The sequence below is a fragment of the Neophocaena asiaeorientalis genome, unplaced genomic scaffold (genome assembly GCF_003031525.2).
Source record: "Neophocaena asiaeorientalis asiaeorientalis breed wild unplaced genomic scaffold, Neophocaena_asiaeorientalis_V1.1 scaffold634, whole genome shotgun sequence".
Taxonomy (NCBI): domain Eukaryota; kingdom Metazoa; phylum Chordata; class Mammalia; order Artiodactyla; family Phocoenidae; genus Neophocaena; species Neophocaena asiaeorientalis.
In genome coordinates this window covers 398,727-417,919 of record NW_020173971.1, presented here as the reverse complement: position 1 = coordinate 417,919, position 19,193 = coordinate 398,727, and the positions used below count along the sequence as shown (strand labels likewise).

The 19,193-nt window shown below is 41.3% G+C and overlaps 1 protein-coding gene across 1 annotated transcript; it reads left to right on the top strand.

The window, feature by feature from the left end:
* Positions 1-6,806: 6,806 nt before the first annotated feature.
* SRP9 (signal recognition particle 9) lies at positions 6,807-16,752 on the top strand. The gene is made up of 3 exons (XM_024753164.1): positions 6,807-6,994; positions 11,152-11,220; positions 15,537-16,752. Exons 1-3 carry the CDS (start codon positions 6,923-6,925, stop codon positions 15,654-15,656), a joined length of 261 nt encoding a protein of 86 aa, XP_024608932.1. The 5' UTR covers positions 6,807-6,922; the 3' UTR covers positions 15,657-16,752.
* The last annotated feature ends 2,441 nt before the right edge of the window (positions 16,753-19,193 follow it).

The following is a 19,193-nucleotide window of genomic DNA, read 5'->3' as shown; positions in this document are numbered from 1 at the left end:
CGGCCTGTGTCCCTCGCTCCATCCCTCCCTTTCCTACCCCGAGCCCTTCAGAAGCTGTGAGTGCTGGATGTGGGTCCTGGAGGTCAGCTCTGGGCTTCATACAGTCACACTCTTGTCTTTACCTCCTGACCACTGCTCCCCCCCAAACACCTGGGAGGGCAGGGGATGCTTAGACCTGCTTGAATCCCCATCAGTATTTTTTTCTGCCTCCAGTTTTGATTATTTATAAACTTGCCTTATCCCTGCAGCCTGCTCTGCTCTCATTAGCGTGTAAGCTTTTCACACACATCTTTGTTTTCAGTGTAGAACACCTGGTAGCGTGACTGACAGGGAAGAGGTGCTCGATAAGTAATGAATGGATTAAACTGGGTTGGAAGTTCCTGGCAATTAAGTAAGAGCTGAGGCTTTCTCCGGAAAGGAAAAGTTGAGATTGAGCAAAAGGTAATAAAGCGCACCAGTAACCTCCTCAGCTAAACTAGGGGTATGTGCTGCATGCGGACCATGAAAAGGCTGACGTCAGCAGTCAGGGACCCATCTCCGCGTGACCGTCTGCACACCACTGCCCTCCGCCGGACACTGGGCCAAAGCTGCCCCCGACCCGCAGCTGCGTCAGGATGTCCTCAGGTTTCCTTCCCTCCCCGTTCTGGATCCAACTCCTGGGCAAACCGGTTTCTCAGTTGCCTTCTCTTACCAGGTTTGTTACACTCTGACTGCTCTGCCTTGAATCCATGAGACCTGGGAAGGCACAAGAGAAACAGCGGCTTCGTTGACTCCGGTGTATTGTGGGTTCCACAAATGCTTATTGCATGAAAATCAACATAGAAACACGCAGTTCCTGGCGTGCCAGCAGCACTGTGGACTGTCATTATGATTGTTAAGTAAGAAGCCACTTAAGAAGCTACTCCTATTCGTAGTCTACAACCACTATGGTGCTGACAGGTTTTAGAGGACAACCGAGGAGAACAAAAAGCTCCAAGGAAAGAATTTGAAAACAATCAGTCATTTCTAACTTAAAAACAACAGACCTTCCTCCTTAGGGGAAAGAGAGAGGAACAGAAGAGTAAACACATGTATCGCCAAATCTTGTGGAATGGACTGCTCTCTGCTGTACTGTGACACATTTTCTGTCTTTAATTGTAGGTATTTGAGAATTGGCCTTATTATCTCTGCCCCTGACCTCACTAGCTTATAAATATTTTGCCCAACACAATCACTGGCCCTTGAAAGGTCTGCGATACGTAGGTATTGAATTCCTGGCAGTCAAATATAGTACACGAGTGGCTAATAATTTGCCAAATGGCAATAGTAAAATAAGTTTAAAAGGAGGCATCGGGGTGGGATTGGGAGAGTGGGAGGGAGGGAGACGCAAGAGGGAAGACATACGGGAACATATGTATATGTATAGCTGATTCACTTTGTTATAAAGCAGAAACTAACACACCATTGTAAAGCAATTATACCCCAATAAAGATGTTTAAAAAAAATAAATAAATAAAAGGAGGCATCACACTTATGGCTTATAAATTGCTTCCATTTGCTGAAAAATTGTTTTCACCTCCCAAAATTAAACTCCGGGGTTAGCCCCGGGGTCTGGCAGGCTTTTGGATATATGAATCTGAAGCTCAGGGAGGAAGCCTGGACTGAGCAGCATGGAGGTGGAAGTGGAAACCCAAAGAACGACAGAAAGAACTACAGAGAGTGCAAAGTCTGGTATCTTGGGGCCCAGTGCTCAAGTGCTGAAGGGCCAAAAGAGCACAGGAGGCTAAGACAGAGCCAGAGTGGGAAAAGCCAGAAAGGTCGAAGGAGGAGCAAAGAAGGATGGAGTCAAAAAAGCCAAGCAGCTGGGAAATTGTAAGGATTACGGGGTGGTCCATGGCCTCAGATACAGCTGAATAGTCTGGTCAAGAAAAGATTGAGAGCTGTCTGCTGGATTGGGAAATACGAAGGTCACTAGTGACCCTGAGAGCAGCTGGTGACCTCGTGAAAGCAACTTCAGTTGAGGGGTGTGGTGGGGACAGAGTGGAAGACACTGTAGTGGGAATGGAATCGAATGGGAGGCAAGGACAAGAAAACAATCACAGGAGGCAACCAATGCAGGCGAAAGAACAAAGGCTTTTGGTTTTGACCTTGCACCCAGGCTGGGCTCCACCCATCCAGCTTCCCTACTGCCACTAGTGACATGTTCTAAAAATCAAAATTAATCATACCACTTCCTGTTGTTATTAACATCTGCTAGCTTGCCAGCTGCTGGACAATGGAGAGCAAAAGTCCAGTGCCAACCTGTTTCGTATAATTTATTTCTCAGACTTGGTTTCTTCATCACTTGTAAAGGAGAGTCGCACAGGTCCATAATCCCTTATCCAAAATCCTTGCAGACACCTGTCTTTCGGAATTCACAGCTTGCTGGATTCTAGAAAGGTAATATGGCACACATGCCATATATTACCTAATACCTCCAGCAGAGACTAGGCTCCACCCTATAATCAAATACACCAACTTGGACAAATAAAGACTACAAATAGCCTTATGAGAGGTCAGATCAAGTTTTCCACCAAGATATCAAGATACTTCTGTTTTTCAGAGCTTTTCAGATTTTCGGAATTATGATAAGGGCTCGTGGACCACCCTCACAGGGTTGTTTTAGTGCTCAAATGAGATAACGTGTGTGAAGATGAAGCCAAAAGGATAACCACAAAGGGTGCAGAGGCCCTGCTCTTCCTGACTCTGGGAATGAAAGGAATTTTTCTTTTGTGACGTGCAAGTGTGAGCAGTTTATAAAGGACACTCTTTGATAGCCCTTCGGAAGCTATTTCTCCACAGCTGGAAAGAATAACCTACTTTAAAGAATGCACCCAAGTGTGGCTGGGAACATTTGAATGAAGAAGGGCCTCCTTCTTCCTCCCTTCTTCCTCATCTTGATTTCTCTCTCTCTTTAGGGGCTGGGCTGGGCTAAGCTCGGGGGATATGGGAACTCATCATGGGAAACCTCACAATGGAAATCACTTCTTTATTGTCACCCTGCCTTCTAAGCTGTGATCTCGATGAGGCAGGGATGAGGTCTTTCTTGTTCACTGCTGGGTCTCCAGTGCCTAGCACAGCTCCTGGTGCTTGATATGCCCAGGATGGGCACTTGATATATGTTTTGCTGAATTGAATTGATCTCTTATGTTCCTTATTGTGATGAATGCAAAGTTGGCATTGTCTTCACTCCCATTGTTTTCACCTTCAGGCAAAAACCCCTCCTCCCGGAGGGTCATTATTTCTGACTCTGCCCTCTCTGCCTCATCCTTTATGGCTCCCCCAACCCCGTTCGCATTAACTGAGGATTTGGGCCGCTGGCTCACAGCCTTCTCCTACATCCTATCCCCTTTCTTACTCATATGTGACTTTGATCCTAGTATGGACAACCCGGAAACCATTCTCCTCCAAAATGTTAAACCCCAATATCTCATCTGACCATAGCTTCAGTTCCTCTTTCCTATTATATTACCTTCAGATTTCCTAGACACCTGGTCCCTTAAACTCTCTCTTTTGACCCAATTAATTATCCCATGATTTATCACTGCAACTGCTCTCTTGCCTGTACCTTCAACATTTTTGTCCCCTTGTCCTTCTGCCTTGCATACCCTGCAAATACCTACTATCTGCCTTTTCCATTCTAAGACCCAAGCTTCTGGATGGTGCTGGAGACCATCCAGATTGGGACAGATGTGCAGATTGGAGCAATTCCCAGGGTATGATCTACAGTTTCAGCTGGGCCTTCAACTCTGTTTGACATACATTTTTTTAAGCTTCTGGTCTGCTTCCTTGCTCATTCCTGGCTTTTCTAAATCTTCTCAAGGCTCCAAACCCACTCTTGCCCACCTATCTTAGAAGATGGCCTTGCCTCTTAGGTGGCAAAGAAAGTTTACCTTCTTGTCCTCGTATCTACATATTCACCTATAACCTTACCCATCTTACCCTCCTTCCCCACCACCTCAAAGGCAATTGTGAATCTTCTGTTTTCATACATCTGTGCCTTTAGTCCTCCCCTTCATGATTCCCCTGAAATCCAGCTTTCCTCTTTCTCTTGTATTTTTTAATCTTTCCATCTCTTACAATTCCTTCTCTGAAAGTTATAAACAGGCACAAAATCTTTCCATCTTAAACAATAACACTTTCTTTACCGGTGTCTTTGGGCCATCTTCTTACCTCCTCTTCTTTTTTAAATTTTTATTTATTTAACATCTTTATTGGAGTATAATTGCGTTACATGTTGTGTTAGTTTCTGCTGTATAACAAAGTGAATCAGCTATACGTATACATATATCCCCATATCTCTTCCCTCTTGCGTCTCCCTCCCACCCTCCCTATCCCACCCCTCTAGGTGGTCACAAAGCACCTAGCTGATCTCCCTGTGCTATGAGGCTGCTTCTCACTAGCTATCTATTTTACATTTGGTAGCGTATATATGTCCATGCCACTCTCTCGCTTTGTCCCAGCTTACCCTTCCCCCTCCCCGTGTCCTCAAGTCCATTCTCTACGTCTGCATCTTTATCCCTGTCCTGCCCCTAGGTTCGTCAGAACCTTTTTTTTTTTAGATATCATATATATGTGTTAGCATATGGTATTTGTTTTTCTCTTTCTGACTTACTTCACTCTGTATGACAGACTCTAGGTCCATCCACCTCACTACAAATAACTCAATTTCATATCTTTTTATTTACTTCCATTTCTGTTTGTGGTTAAGCTCTTATAAAGGAGAGTATAAAGCAACTGGCTTCACTTTTCTACCTCTTCAGCCTCTTTCAGTCAGTTCTACTCGAACCCCAGTCTGACTAAGGGTTCTCTGGTTGAGGGTCGCCAATGGCCTCCCAATGATTACAATCAGTGGACTCATTTTAGTTCTCTTTGTACTTCCTCCCTACCCGCCATCTGACACCACTGACCACTCCCTCCTCAAAACCTTCTCCCCGCCACTTCCCAGACACTCCTGGTCTCCTTTTATCCCTCTGATAATTTCTGCTTCGCCTCCTTTGTGAGCTCTACTCGCTCTCTCTAACCCTTTGTACATGTGGCTGTTTCACAGGCTTTGTCCTTAGTCTTCTCTTCTTATGCTGTGTCCTCTCCCCAGGAAGGCTCAACTAAGACCTATCTGCTGATGACTCCTATTTCATACCGCTCCTGGAGTTACCGATGGAGATACCCAGCTAAGTTACCAGACATCTTCACCTGCATGTTCCAAAGATATTTCAAACTCATCAAGTTCACAACTGAACTCGTTGTCTTCCCCAATATCCCCCAGACCTTTTCTTCTTCCCTTTCCCCTGCATCAGTCAATGGCATCACCACCTCCACTGGCCCAGGAATCATTCTACTTTTTCCTCTCCTGCATACCCCACATCATTCACTGAGTAAATCTCAAAACTGTTTCCTCCTCTCCATTCCTAAGCTAGTACCTTAATTCAGATCCATGGCTTTTTTGCTGTTGTTGTTGGCTATATTATATAGCCAACATATAGCCAAAATATTGGCTATATTCCTTGTGCTGTACAATATATCCTTTAAAAAATTTTTTTGGAGTATAGTTGTTTTACAATGTAGTCTTAGTTTCAGGTGCACAGCGAAGTGAACCAGTTGTACATATACAATATATCCACTCTTTTTTAGATTTCTTTTCCCATTTAGGTCATTACACAGTACTGAGTAGAGCTCCCTGTGCTATACAGTAGGTCCTTTTTAGTTATCTATATGCCTGTATTACTGCATGAGCATCTTAAGAGGTCTCCCCATCTCCAGGTTTGCCACTTCACTTCAGTCTTTGTGTGAAGCTGGAGCCCTATAATATGCAAATCAGCTTAAAGCCCTTGCATGGGCAGGAAAACTAGAGTGGCAGAAAGCAGGTCAGTGATTGTCCGGGGTTAGGGGTGCAGGTGGTGGGATTGAATATAAAGAAGCATAAGGGAACTATTCTGGAGATAGAGATGTTCCTTATCTTGATTGTGGTATCTGGTAAATGGGCATATACCCAATGGTTTTAATATATAAATGTGTGTGTGTGTCAAAATGCATCAACCTGTACATTTAAAACTGGTGTGTTTCATTGTACAAAAAAAAATTCTTCAATAAACTTGATTAAAGAAAAATACCCTTCTATACCACTCCATTGCCTGGAGAACAAAGTTCAGATGTCTTCTCCTGGCTTAAGTGATGACATGATTTCTTCCCTTGATTCTTTTCTTCCCCCATCCCCCAAATACCTATCACATTAAATACACTACAGATCTAAAGTGGGGCTAGATATCCTGCCCCGCCTTGCCCACCTGTTGGACATCCACCATGTTTATCTAGATTCGGCTTGTGCCATCACTATAGCATCCCCCCACCCACACGTGATCACTCTTCCTTTGTGTTCTACTAACCCGACATAAATATCCATCACATAAAGTTTTCGGTTGCATTCTTGTGTTTATGTCTCCTCTCTCTTTTACTAAGCTGTAGGTGTGACAGCTGGACCCTAATGTCTCCATTCTTGTAGCTCCAGCGCTTATCACTAAGCCGCTCAATGTTTGCTGAAGAAACTTAGGCTTTACCATTGGAGTCCAGCCCAAAGAACAGCGGGACATATTCTCCTCCAGTCCTATAGGGGGCGCTGTGGCAACCTCCATCGTTTCCTCGCTCTCCACTTCTCTGGACCAGCTCCCAGAGCCACACGCTCGGGGCTCCACCTCCTACTTGGCAACATCCCTCCTTTCCATTGGGCGAGGGCGGTCCGGGCCGTCCAATGGAACGAGGCGTTGGTGCGAAGAGGCGCCACCATCGTTGAGCGGCTGGGTCTCTGCCGCAGTAGGTGGCTGCGAGAGGTAGGGAGGTCGGTGGGACGCGTCGCGTCGCCTCAGGTCCGTAGCTTTGCTTCCCTTTCCTGTTCTGCCGCGGGCCCACGATGCCGCAGTACCAGACCTGGGAGGAGTTCAGTCGCGCAGCGGAGAAGCTCTACCTCGCAGACCCTATGAAGGTAAATCACTGGAGGGGCCAGTGCCTCTGTCCCAGCCCCCGGTCAGGATAACTTCTCTGCCGTCCGCTCGGCCTCCGAAGCTTCTCCAGCATCCTAGTAGGTGCTGTGAGTGAGGAGAGACGGACCCCGCCAAGTCCGCTTGTTCTTCCCTTATTAACGGCCCGATGAAGCCCTGAAACGGGCAAGATCGGGGTCATTTCAGGGCCCTTAGGTAGCCTTCCTCCGCCCCCAATCCCCGAACATCCCTTATGGCTGTCGTTGGTTTACGTGTCTCTAAGGGCAGGGCTCCTCCCCCTGCAGTTTCGGCCTTCTGTCCCTCAGCTGTTTTGGTGCCCTTGTCCCGTACTACCTCGTGTAAGATAAAACGGTTATGTTTTTCTGCGACCGCAGAGAAATTTTGGAAAGACCCCAGTTTGGAGGCATCTACAGCCATTAGCGTAGTGGTTCTTAATCTTTTGGAGGTCATTGCCTTTTTGAGAACATGAGATGCTTGCACCCTTTTCTCAGAAAAATCCACTTGTACATAGAATTTTAGAGGGCCCATGGATCCCTGTAATTCATGCATGGCCCCCACAAAAATTATAATAAGTGAGTGTCAGAGGTTAGCTTATTTTTAAAAAGCAAAGAAGTCGCAAGGATGAGAATATAGCATTTGGGTCTTGACTTTTCTTCCTCTCAGGTTTGTATTTATTTTATTGTCATCTAAATAATATTTGAAGCAGCTCCCTGTTAATTAGAAATTTTGCTAGCGGGACTTCCCCGGTGGCGCAGTGATTAAGAATCTTCCTGCCAATGAAGGGGACATGGGTTCCATCCCTGGTCCGGGAAGATCGCACATGCCGAGGAGCAAGTAAGCCCCTGAGCCACAACTACTGAGCCCACGTACTGCAACTACTGAAGCCCGCGCGCCCAGAACCCTGCTTCGCAACATGAGAAGCCACTGCAATGAGAAGCCCACACACCGCAATGAAGACCCAATGCAACCAGAAAAAAAAAAAAAAAATCCTGCTAGCTTTTTAGACCTAGATAAGTAACAAGAAGCTGTAAAACATTCTTAGTTTCATTCTTTGCAATACAAAGATGTAATAGTAACGAATTATGAAATGAGTTAGATATTTTTGAAATTGAGTACTTTGTTTATGACACAATTTCTGGCTTCTCCATTTGGTAGATTTTGTTTGTAGGGCCATCTGTTTCTTTAAGCAGTACACCATGAGGACAATACAGGATTTTTGTCCAGAAGTACCCACAGTGTAAACTAAAGATATTTGAAAAGATAGTAAAGAATATACAAATTCACATCAAGAGTAATCATATTTTAAGAATGTGGTCATTCTTAGGGAAAATGAAAATAAAATGGTAATTATAGAGCATTGCTGTGAACAAGGCATGTCTAGTATAGGCAAGAGAGCGAGAATCTTTGCGCTCTTTCCCCAGTCAGAAAATTCCAGTGGCCTAAAAACTTGTGCCTTCTTATGATAGCCTTGCACTAGTTAAAAACTAGTGATTTTTTTGATTGGAAGGTGAGGGGATGAGTGGGGAGAGGCTGACAGTTATATTGAGTACCTTGTATGTGACAGACATTTTATATATATATTTATTTGTATAATTTATGTGAACAATTAAGACAGCTCCTTGAGGTAGATGAATAAACAATCTTAGATACACTAAATGATTTGCTTAGTCTCTAAGAAATGAAGCTAAAATGTGAACCCACGTCTCTAAACCCCATGTACATGCTATTTCTACCGGTCCATACTGCTGGGACTAAAAAAGAAAAGAAATTTTGTCAGAACTCTTTGGGATCTGTTTTACAGAATTCTGTCTTCTCTCCCTGTTGATTACATCCATCACCTTTTACCATTCTCTGTTGCATCTGCTCTAACTGAAGATGGCAGTATTTCTGGACCACTCTCATACCACAGCTATCTAAAACACAAAAATTGAATTCTCAGTTTCCTGCTTTAAAACTGGTTCTTCATTGATTGCTGGTAGACATTCGGACTCCCAGTCTCCAGTCTGACCCTCTCTCCAGTCTTGCTGCCTTTGTCTTCCACCATTTCCGCTATACTCAGCCCTAGTCTCATGAAGCTACATAATATATCATATCTTCAGACTGCCACTTCAGCTTTTCTCCTAATTTCTTCCCTAAAAGAAAAACAAATGCATTTCTGAAGCCATCTCCATAAAGCCTTTTTACACTTCCCCTTCTCCCAATCTAAATTACTTGTGTTCTCTTTTAACATTTTACCTGTATATGCCTTTATAGGGCTTAATTAATGTTGTTGTATGTTTTGATTATTTTGCTTGGTTGAATTCAAAGTTCCTAAGAAAGCAAGAACCTTGATTTCTTTTTCTCTCTTAGTGGCATCTGACATGGTAATTTAGGCGCTCCCTAAGTTACAAAATGGACTCTCTTGTAGTACCACAGACCTTTTAACTCTCATTTCTCCTACTCGCCAGTGAGTATTCTTTTAAGTGAGAGTTAAAACTTTACGTAGTTGTCGTGTTTAGTATATTTTTTAGTTTCAGTTTCCTTTTGTTTCTGGAGGACTGAATTTTTTTAAATACGTAAAACTGAATTTAATAGCTCAATAAATAGAATCAGGTAGTCTAAAGGTACTTAACCTAGTTGTCATTATTTATACCTACTTAAGTGCTTGGTGCGTTCCCTTTCCTCCCTCACCAAGACAAATCTCAGGGTGGTATGACTTTTTTTTTTTGCAATCCCAGGAGAGCAGAGAGCATAATGGGAAAAGCTGTAGGAAAAGCTCTAATAACCCTTTTTATCTAGTTTCCAGAATTGTCTTGAGGGTCCTGTGCTACATTGTAACCATTTTAAAATTATGTTCCTGTTTTGGCTTATAGATACTTAGCACTTTTTAAAACAGCTAGCTAAAACTAAACAAGAGTTATTTATTTTGGTTAACAAGAAACTTGACTCTGCTGCAGCACACTTTTGAATCCATTATTTAAAGTAGTAAAAATAATGTTCATGGAAGTTGTAGACTCTATTGGGAGATGTCTTCTTTTATTGGAATATCGTAATACCTAAATCATTTTCTTGGCTTCCTAACTGTAGAATACCAAACAACAAAAAGTGCTGTGTAGCATGGCACTCAGTATAGGAGTTATTCTGGATTTAGAAAGTTGTTGATGGAGACATCATGTTGTGCCATCGTGATAAAGATGTGATTTTGCTGAGTAACTTAGCCTGAGCCCACCTCCTGAGAGTCATGGGAAAATGGAAGGTATGAATTGCGGCTGCAGTGCTCTTTCCCGGGGAACGGATTTGAACTGAGCTAGCCATTTCTGCTATTTTTTTCCCCTTCTTTGCCTATCATTCATCTGTGGCTAGGTGTGTTGGTATTGTAGGGGAGAAAAAACTTTCTCCTTTACTCTCTTAGGTGTTATGACTGGGGCTCTGCAAATTAACAGGTAGAAGCATACATAGCACAGAAGTTCACAAAGAAATGTGACCTGAGGAATTTGGGACCTATATGCCATCTTAACAAAGGGTGGGAAAGAGGCTGGACAAAGGAAAAGAGGTTTGGGGCTTCGGGGAGGGGGTAAGCTGTGAGAAGGTGACTAGGAGAAATGTATGGCAAATAAGAGTTGTTTAGTAAGGTTTGTTAGGGAACAAACTTGTTCTCTTTTCCCAGGGAGAGGGAAACACCTTTACAACTGGAAACTTATGTGACCTTTACAAAGGTTAATTTATGTCCTGCTTTTGGCCAGAAAGGGCAGAGAGCTAATCACCTTCAGCTCAAAACATTCCTTATGCCCAAGTGGTATACTTTGAGGTGGCAAGCTGTGACTACCCTTCAGTATATTATTCTTACTGGCAAGAAATGCCAAACCACCTTAAGAGTCTCACAGGCTCTCTGAATATGGATGTGTCATGGGAATTTTCAGTACATCTCTTCAAAGTGGCTGAAAATAAAATACCTGACTATTTTAAGGCTTAAAAAAATTGCAGCAATAGAAATGAACAAAATGCTGTTTTCCCGCATTTCAATAATAAGTTTACAGTAAAGGTGCCTTTAGATGTTTTGGCTATTAATTCTAAAAGGATCCATTTTAGCCCACCTGAAGACTAAATTATTTGAGAAATGTCTTCTGACTTCACTGTTTCTAAATATGTATTTTTATTTCAGGCACGTGTGGTTCTCAAATATAGGCATTCTGATGGGAGTTTGTGTATTAAAGTAACAGATGATTTAGTTGTAAGTATACATTTTTCTTTGTTGCATACTTTCAGATTCGTTTGAGTTAACCATTTGTTTGAAATTATTTACATATAATTTATGCAGGTCACCCATTATGATGCTTATTTCACATTTCATTCCCATCATTCCTATTTTCGCCGTTTGATATTACTTGGAGCTGGGAGGTCTCTTGTGGACCAGCTCTCCCACCTCCTGGCTGGAGCACAAGAGCCTTTTCATCCACACAGCTCTATTACTATCTTTTTGAACCACAGTGCTTCACAGAACAAAGCTTGGGAGTTGACTTGATGCATAGTCAAGACTTCATTCAGTGTCAGGACATGAAGCAAATTCTTTGTTTCATCCTTGGATCTTAACAATTCAGTTCTTCCCTCACATAAGTCCACCCACTGGAGTGAAAGTTCTGAGCCCCACGTCGGGCTTCCCAACCTGCTAGTGTTGGAGGGTCTCCTGCAGAGGCGGGGGGTGGCTGTGGCTCACCGTGGGAACAGGGACACTGGCAGCAGAAGTTCTGGGAAGTACTCCTTGGCATGAGCCCTCCCATAGTCTGCCATTAGCCCCTGGAAGCTATTTTTATAGGCACTTGGAAAGATAATTCAACTTGCTTCATTAATGCAGTATGTTAAGTGTAGTTTAATAACTGCTCTCTTCGGACCCTAAGCAAGAGGAACATAGAGACCAAAAGTGGATATGAGGGGTGAAAGTTTCTTTATACGTGTGTGAGAAGTAAATAATGGTATTTGAACACAAGTTATAGGCTCTATAATTATATTTCTGACCTTCCCTGTCTGCTCACTGTTCCTCACACCCCATTCATTCCTTACCCCTCTGCCATCTGGTTTCTGCATGAAGTCTTCCACTCAGACTGCTCTTGGTGAGAGCTCAGCAGCAGCCCCTTTATTTTCAAACCCAGTAGCCTCAGCAGTTCATATTTTATGTGACTTCCTGGCTGCTTCTGAGAAAACCACTTCTTGTAGAAATTATTATTTTGGCATCTGTGCTCCATTTTATCTTGTTTTTCTGTTTCATTCTTCTTTGCTAATTATTTCACTGATGTGCCCCCATAAATATTGGTTTCTCCAGGATTCTGTTCTTGATCTTTTCATACCACTTCTGGACCAACCCATTAAGTCCAGTACTGCCTGTATCTGTCTGTTTCCAATTTTGTACCTTTAGGTCATATTTTTCTTTTGGCTTCCTGACTAGCTCTAAGTTGAGCATCCTGCCTCCTCTACTCGTTAACATTAGCCTGTCTAGAATGGAACTCATCATATCTTATCAAACTGGCTCTTCCTGTTTTTTCTCTGTTACTTGCTCAGAAACCTGGGGATCATCTTTGGTCCCTTCCTTTCCCTCATTCTCACATTAACTATTCCTTCATTTGAAAAACTTGTATTTTGATCCTCTGATAAGTTCCATACATTTTGCTGGGCATTTGTGAATTATTGATTCAAGCTCCCTCGTCTCATTTTCTGCCATGAACTCTCCATCTTGACTGCTAACCTCTTAACTTTAAGGGCTCAACGTCACTTACCTGGACTAGTAGAATAGGCTCTAACTGTGTCCCTGCTTCCAGTTCATCCTTTAGTCGTCCTATGCTGCCCTGCCGGAGTGATTTCTAAAAATGCAAATTTGGTTGTTACTACCCTGCTTAAAAATCTTTAGTGGCTTCTCATCACTCATAATGTAAATTCCACCCTCATATCCTGTCTAATCTTCGTTTTTCAGTGTTACTTAAGGGCTCCTTTCATATGCCATGATGTCTTAGGCCTCTGCACTTTTTTTCTTTTGCGGTACGCGGGCCTCTCACTGTTGTGGCCTCTCCTGCTGTGGAGCACAGGCTCCGGACGCGCAGGCTCAGCGGCCATGGCTCACGGGCCCAGCCGCTCTGTGGCATGTGGGATCTTCCCGGACCGGGGCATGAACCCGTGTCCCCTGCATCGTCAGGCGGATTCTCAACCACTGCGCCACCAGGGAAGCCTGGCCTCTGCGCTTTTGAACAGTCTGTTTCCATCTCTGCAGTACTGAATCCTACCCCTGCCCCAGTGTGACAGACCTGCTGCTTATCTTTCAAAACCCAGCTCAAAAGGATTGCTTCATCTCTTACTTTTATTTCTGCCTCTTTTTGTGCTGTGTCACAATTGTCTTATCACATTGGACTTTTAATAGATTGTGAGCTTCAAAATAAAGATAGATCAGTAATATTCTTACCAGTATTTGTAGTGACTAGCATGGTGTCCTGACCCAGAGGGTACTTAATAAACACTTTTTTTTAATGGATTAATTCTTTAAAAAATTTAATAGTGACTTTAAAAATGACTTTTTGGTCATATATTTTACTATATTTGTGTTCAGGATTCCATTGTCAGGTTGTGTGAAGTCAGATCTTTTAATGATTACCATGTCTTCCAAGAACCAATTGAGTTTGGTGAAGTAACTGTGAAAATGTGAAAAAGGAAGAATAAATTGAGCTCTATTGTGCTAAACCTAGATTCAAGAGATCTGAATCCTAGCTTAGCCATCTACCAGCATTTCATCCTGGGGAAAGTTCAGGCCAAAAGTTTTGGCTTTGGGGGCCATAATTTTCTTGTCTATGAAGTGCCACAGTGATAGTCTGCTTACCCAGTTGGGTTGTTGTGGAGTGTAAATGAAATATGTGGAGGAAGTGCCTAGCACTAGTGCCTGCACTTAGTAGATTCAGTAAATGTACACTTGAATCTCGAGCATTCACATTGAGAAAAATTTTACTTATGATTGTCGCAGAGTGAATAGATATATCTACTGAAGAGAAATTGGTATATCCTGCTTTAAAAATAGAGGAAAATGCAGAATTGAATTCAATACAAGGGGCTTTATCTCCAGATGATGACTTTTTGCCTCTGGTAATGATTAAATATTGTTAAAGGATTCATGGTAAGCAGTATTGGAAAGAACTTTATTTAAAATTGATGATTCCTGTGACAAGATCTAAATATGAAAAATACTTTTTGTTCCCTTTCTTAAAACTGCTGAGAACTAGTCCATGTCTAGAAGGGACCAAAGATACAATCAAACCCATCCTCCTAAACAGTAAATATATGAATCAACTCCAACATAAAAATTTGTTTTCTAATGACTCTTAAAGAAAAGTTTGTATACTTCAGTAATTCATTTTAATGGCTAATAATTCCTTCACAAAACTGATCTTAGACTTCATTATTATCGTTTTGGAGCTTTGACTTTTTTATAGTCCCATTTATGCATCATTTTTTTCCAGTGCCATGACTGATTTATAATATTGTCTTCTGTGGACCTAAAATCTTTCTGTGTATTTTAATGAGAAGGTGTTTGTTCTTCTCACTAAACTGTAGTGAGAAGGTATTTTTTCTTCTACAGAACATATACTAAAATTGAAACGGTGGAGATGATTATGGCCGCTTTACAAAATTGTTAGACAAATTTGTACAATGCGTGGATAAAATTTTTTTAAGTAAGTGATTTAAAGGCTGTATGAATTCAGATCAGTTGGGCATGATGGGGTTGAACTCCAAAGTACTTAAGTTGATGAATATTACTGTAGGATCATGAAGTTCCCATTGTTTAGAACTCACGTGAATCTAAGATGGGCTAAAGAATAATGGATCAGTGTTACAAGATGAAAAAAAGACTGCCAGCTTAAATTTGATAATTTTGAAGATTCTAGAACAAATGGTTTTATGGCCAACGATAAACAGATCTTAAGTATCTAATGAAGAATTGAATTTATAGCAAGGAAGAATTTGGTTTGGTTTAAAAATTATAAGTAATGTCAGAAAATCAAGGTTGAATAGATTTATCTCGTTTGATTTAGTTAGCAACCAGCAGTAAGCAAGGGATTCCAGATTTTTAAAAATTATCATTAACCCTCCCCCCTCCCATTTCACAAAGAAAGAAAGGGATCCTAAGATTTATATGCTTTTCCCACTGTAACTCAATCATTTATGACCAGATCCCAGGGAGAAAATATCTAATTCCAATCTTGAAGTCTTCTCATCAGACCATGGCAGAATTTGAATACATTATTCAACTGGTCATTTTTGAGAAGCTTCTAATAGAGTTCAGTTTGTTTTTTAACCACAGCAGTGGCATTTGAGATATTATAAAATACTAAACTTAAGGAATGTCATTGTTGGGGACTTGGAAACTTGAATGTAATTTCTTTAGTATGACCTCCAGAGGAAGTAGAGCAAAACAGTGGTAGGAAAAGACTCAAAATTTTATCCAAGCATACGTTTGCTACGTCATTGATAATCTAGTTTTACATAGTTAATGTGTGCTTTTAAAATTTCTGACAGTGTTTGGTGTATAGAACAGACCAAGCTCAAGATGTAAAGAAGATTGAGAAATTCCACAGTCAACTAATGCGACTTATGGTGGCCAAGGAATCCCGCAGTGTTGCCATGGAAACAGACTGAATGGTTTGAAATGAAGACTGTCATGTTCCTAGGAAGTAAATATCTTTTGAATTTGAGAAAGTGTTGGGACAGAAAATACTTCATGTAACTAAGTGGGCTATTCAGAAGCCAAGAGATCATTTTTTGTACTTTGTTTTTTAATGTTTACTTTAGAGAGCTAGGACTGTAAATGCTTTCAGTTAGAAAACTTTTATTTATTTTTGGAAATGGAACAAGGAATGGCTCTATCTTGGAAACTTTTTGCAGATTGTTTGATGTTAGGCAAAATAAATAATTACTCTCTGGTAAGTTTGTATCAGTAATTTGAAAATGAGATATCAAGAAAAGCCAATTCTTCCTTAAATTTAGTTAATATGTCTTTAAAAGAAAAATTAAATGGAACCATTTTGCTGGATTGATATATTTCTTTTGGAGCATAAAGTTTGTGCTGTTGATGACCAGCAAATATAAAATACGGTAACTGGAATTAACTGTGCACAGCAGTATAGCTGATTATATATGGTAGTGTAGTCTCAATTATATCTAAAGATAACTATGAAAACAAGTATGCTTTACCTTAAACTTTACAAATTTAAACTATATTTTTAAATATAAGGGATTCATAGTATCATTAACTTGTTGAGCAAAGACTAACTTTGAATCTAATTTTCATGCCCAGAAACATCTGCTGTTACTTTAAATGCATGAACAGAATGCTCACTAGTGGATCGAAACCACCATATTACAGGAATATTTGCCACATATTTGCCATCTATATTTTCTCAGAAGGGCTAAGGATTATTTGAACTGTTAAATTTTTGCATACCTCTCTGACACCCCAACCCATTTCTCCCATTACTTAACCAAGGTGTTAAGCATGACTCTCACAACTGTTCTCCGTTAAATCAGAAGTATGATATTATTTGATATTTATCTTATATTTGTAACCTGAGTTTTACCACCTGAATATAATGTTCACATGTTGGTTCTTACATTAAAATATTGTTTGTTAGGAATTTGTTGTGTTGACCAGCATTTTAACATGGAAAGTTCCATTAGCCATATGAATTTTGGCGTGTTTCAGAGAGATCAGTAAATAAAATATTACATGAAGATATATTGTTTCTCTTTAAGTTTTTAACTTCTCAAGAATTACTTATTTCTTGACTGGGATATTCTATATTTATTTAGACTAAAGTGAGCCTAATGATACTATATATACATTTTTATTTATTTTGTTTCTTGGTACTTTTATTATATGACTTTCTCTGAGCTGTATGCTATGGCATTTTGTTTTCTTGATTAAGAAAAGTAACATTAGGGCTTCCCTGGTGGCGCAGTGGTTGAGAGTCCGCCTACCGATGCAGGGGACGTGAGTTCGTGCCCCGGTCCGGGAAGATCTCACATGCCGTGGAGCAGCTAGGCCCGTGAGCCATGGCCGCTGAGCCTGCGTGTCCGGAGCCTGTGCTCCGCAACCGGAGAGGCCACAACAGTGAGAGGCCTGCGTACCGCAAAAAAAGAAAAGAAAAGAAAAGAAAAGTAACATCAAATAGTATAGGGTTTTTTGGGTTTTGGTATTTTCCCCCCATAGTAGGATAACCAGAGGTTTTTTTGGCCTTTTTCTTTTTCATTTACATCTTTCACTTTTTAACACTATTTTATGAAGATAACCGGGAATGGGGGGGGGACTTCTGTTTGAGTTCTTTGAGTCCCTGTAGCTTGCAGCCGTGATTAAGAGCAGGGGTTCCAAGGCAGACTGCCTGCATTGCAATCTTGGCTCCACTGTTCCCCAATTCTGTGGCTTTTGAGACAGTACTTCTCTAAGCCTCCATTTTCTTCTCTGGAAATTGGGCTGACAGTAGTATTCATAGGGCTTTGAGGATTAAATGGCATAATCCCCTTTAAGCCCTTAGCACAGTACCTGGAACACAGTAAAGCTCAATAAACGGTAGCTATTATTACTATTATTGTTACGATTGTTATTTTTCGGGGGACTGGGTATAAGTAGCTAGCTCTTAAGTTTTCTCATAATTGTAATTGAATAGTTACTTATAAGTAACGTTTGCCTTTTCTACCGAGCTATGTCTATTATCAAATGCCATTTTTGGCAGGTGAGGTAAAACAAGATTGTCCCCATGGGGAGTGTTCTTATGTGGTGGGGGAAACTGAAATCCTTAAATCTAAAACATGTTTATTTGTATCTACACAAAATAAAATTATTAAGAGAACTAACTGGTGGTGAAAGTATTGAATCTCTTAAAGACCATATAAATAATAAAACACCAAATTATGTATTCTGAAAATCGCAATGCTGTATACTCTGATTTTTTTCTTTTATTAGGAAGTATTTCTGGATACTATAATCACACTTTCATGGACTTTTTTTGGTGGGGGGGGGCTGCATGTCTGGCTTGCGAGATCGTAGTGCCCCAACGAGGGATCGAGCCCTGGGCCCCAGCAGTGAGAGCCCCAAGTCCTAACCACTGGACCGCCACGGATTTCCCCATGAACTAATTTTTAGCAAACTGTTTTGTGATGTATTTGATCAAATGCTGCTTATTCTAAGGTAATCCAAATGAAGTCATCATAGTAATTAAGATTCTAGGTACAGCTAGCGGTTTTGTTCTTCTCTTGGAAAGACCCACTCTCCTTGGAGCACAGAGCCCATTAAGCGTTGTTGGCTACATATGTTCTCTGTTGAAAGGGCTGGCTTCTCCTATCTCCCTAGCCTGCCAACTTTGTGTCTTAAAAATATAAAATCTCTTAGTCACAGCTCTAAGTCAGTGATTAGAGGCAGTGTTGGCAGCATTTTATAGTTGATATCTTCTGTTAGCCTTAGAAAAATCTGACACAACACTATGATGGTAATCGTATTAAAAGTACAGTTGACCCTTGAACAACATGGGTTTGAACTGCACAGATCCACTTATATGCCAGTTTTTTCCAAAAATGCATAATACAGTAATACACAATCTGCAGTTGGTTGGAATTACAGTTATGGAGGGCCGGCTATAAAGTTAAACGTGGATTTTCTACTGCATAGAGCGTCAGCACTCCTAACCCCTGCGTTGTTCAAGGGTCAGCGGAATGCTAAAACTAATTCAAAATGAGTGAAATGTGAAATTAATTGCCCAAGGACAGTAAGAGGTACTCCTTTCTGCCTACTAAAAATGAAACAAAACCAAATCCCTAGTTAATATTTATTGTTCCCCTTTTAGTAAAAAATACCTTGTTGTGGTAATGGCAATATCGTAGTATTTAGTAGTATTTCTGTTTTTTTTCTGTGTTTTTTTTTTGCGGTATGCGGGCCTCTCACTGCTGTGGCCTCTCCCGTTGCGGAGCACAGGCTCCCGACGCGCAGGTTCAGCGGCCATGGCTCACGGGCCCAGCCGCTTCGTGGCATGTGGGATCTTCCTGCACCGGGGCATGAACCTGTGTCCCCTGCATCGGCAGGCGGACTCTCAACCACTGCGCCACCAGGGAAGCCCAGTATTATTTCTTTTTAAAACAGAAAATATTCCTCTAGTTCCACAGTTAAAATTTATGATAGCATGAGAA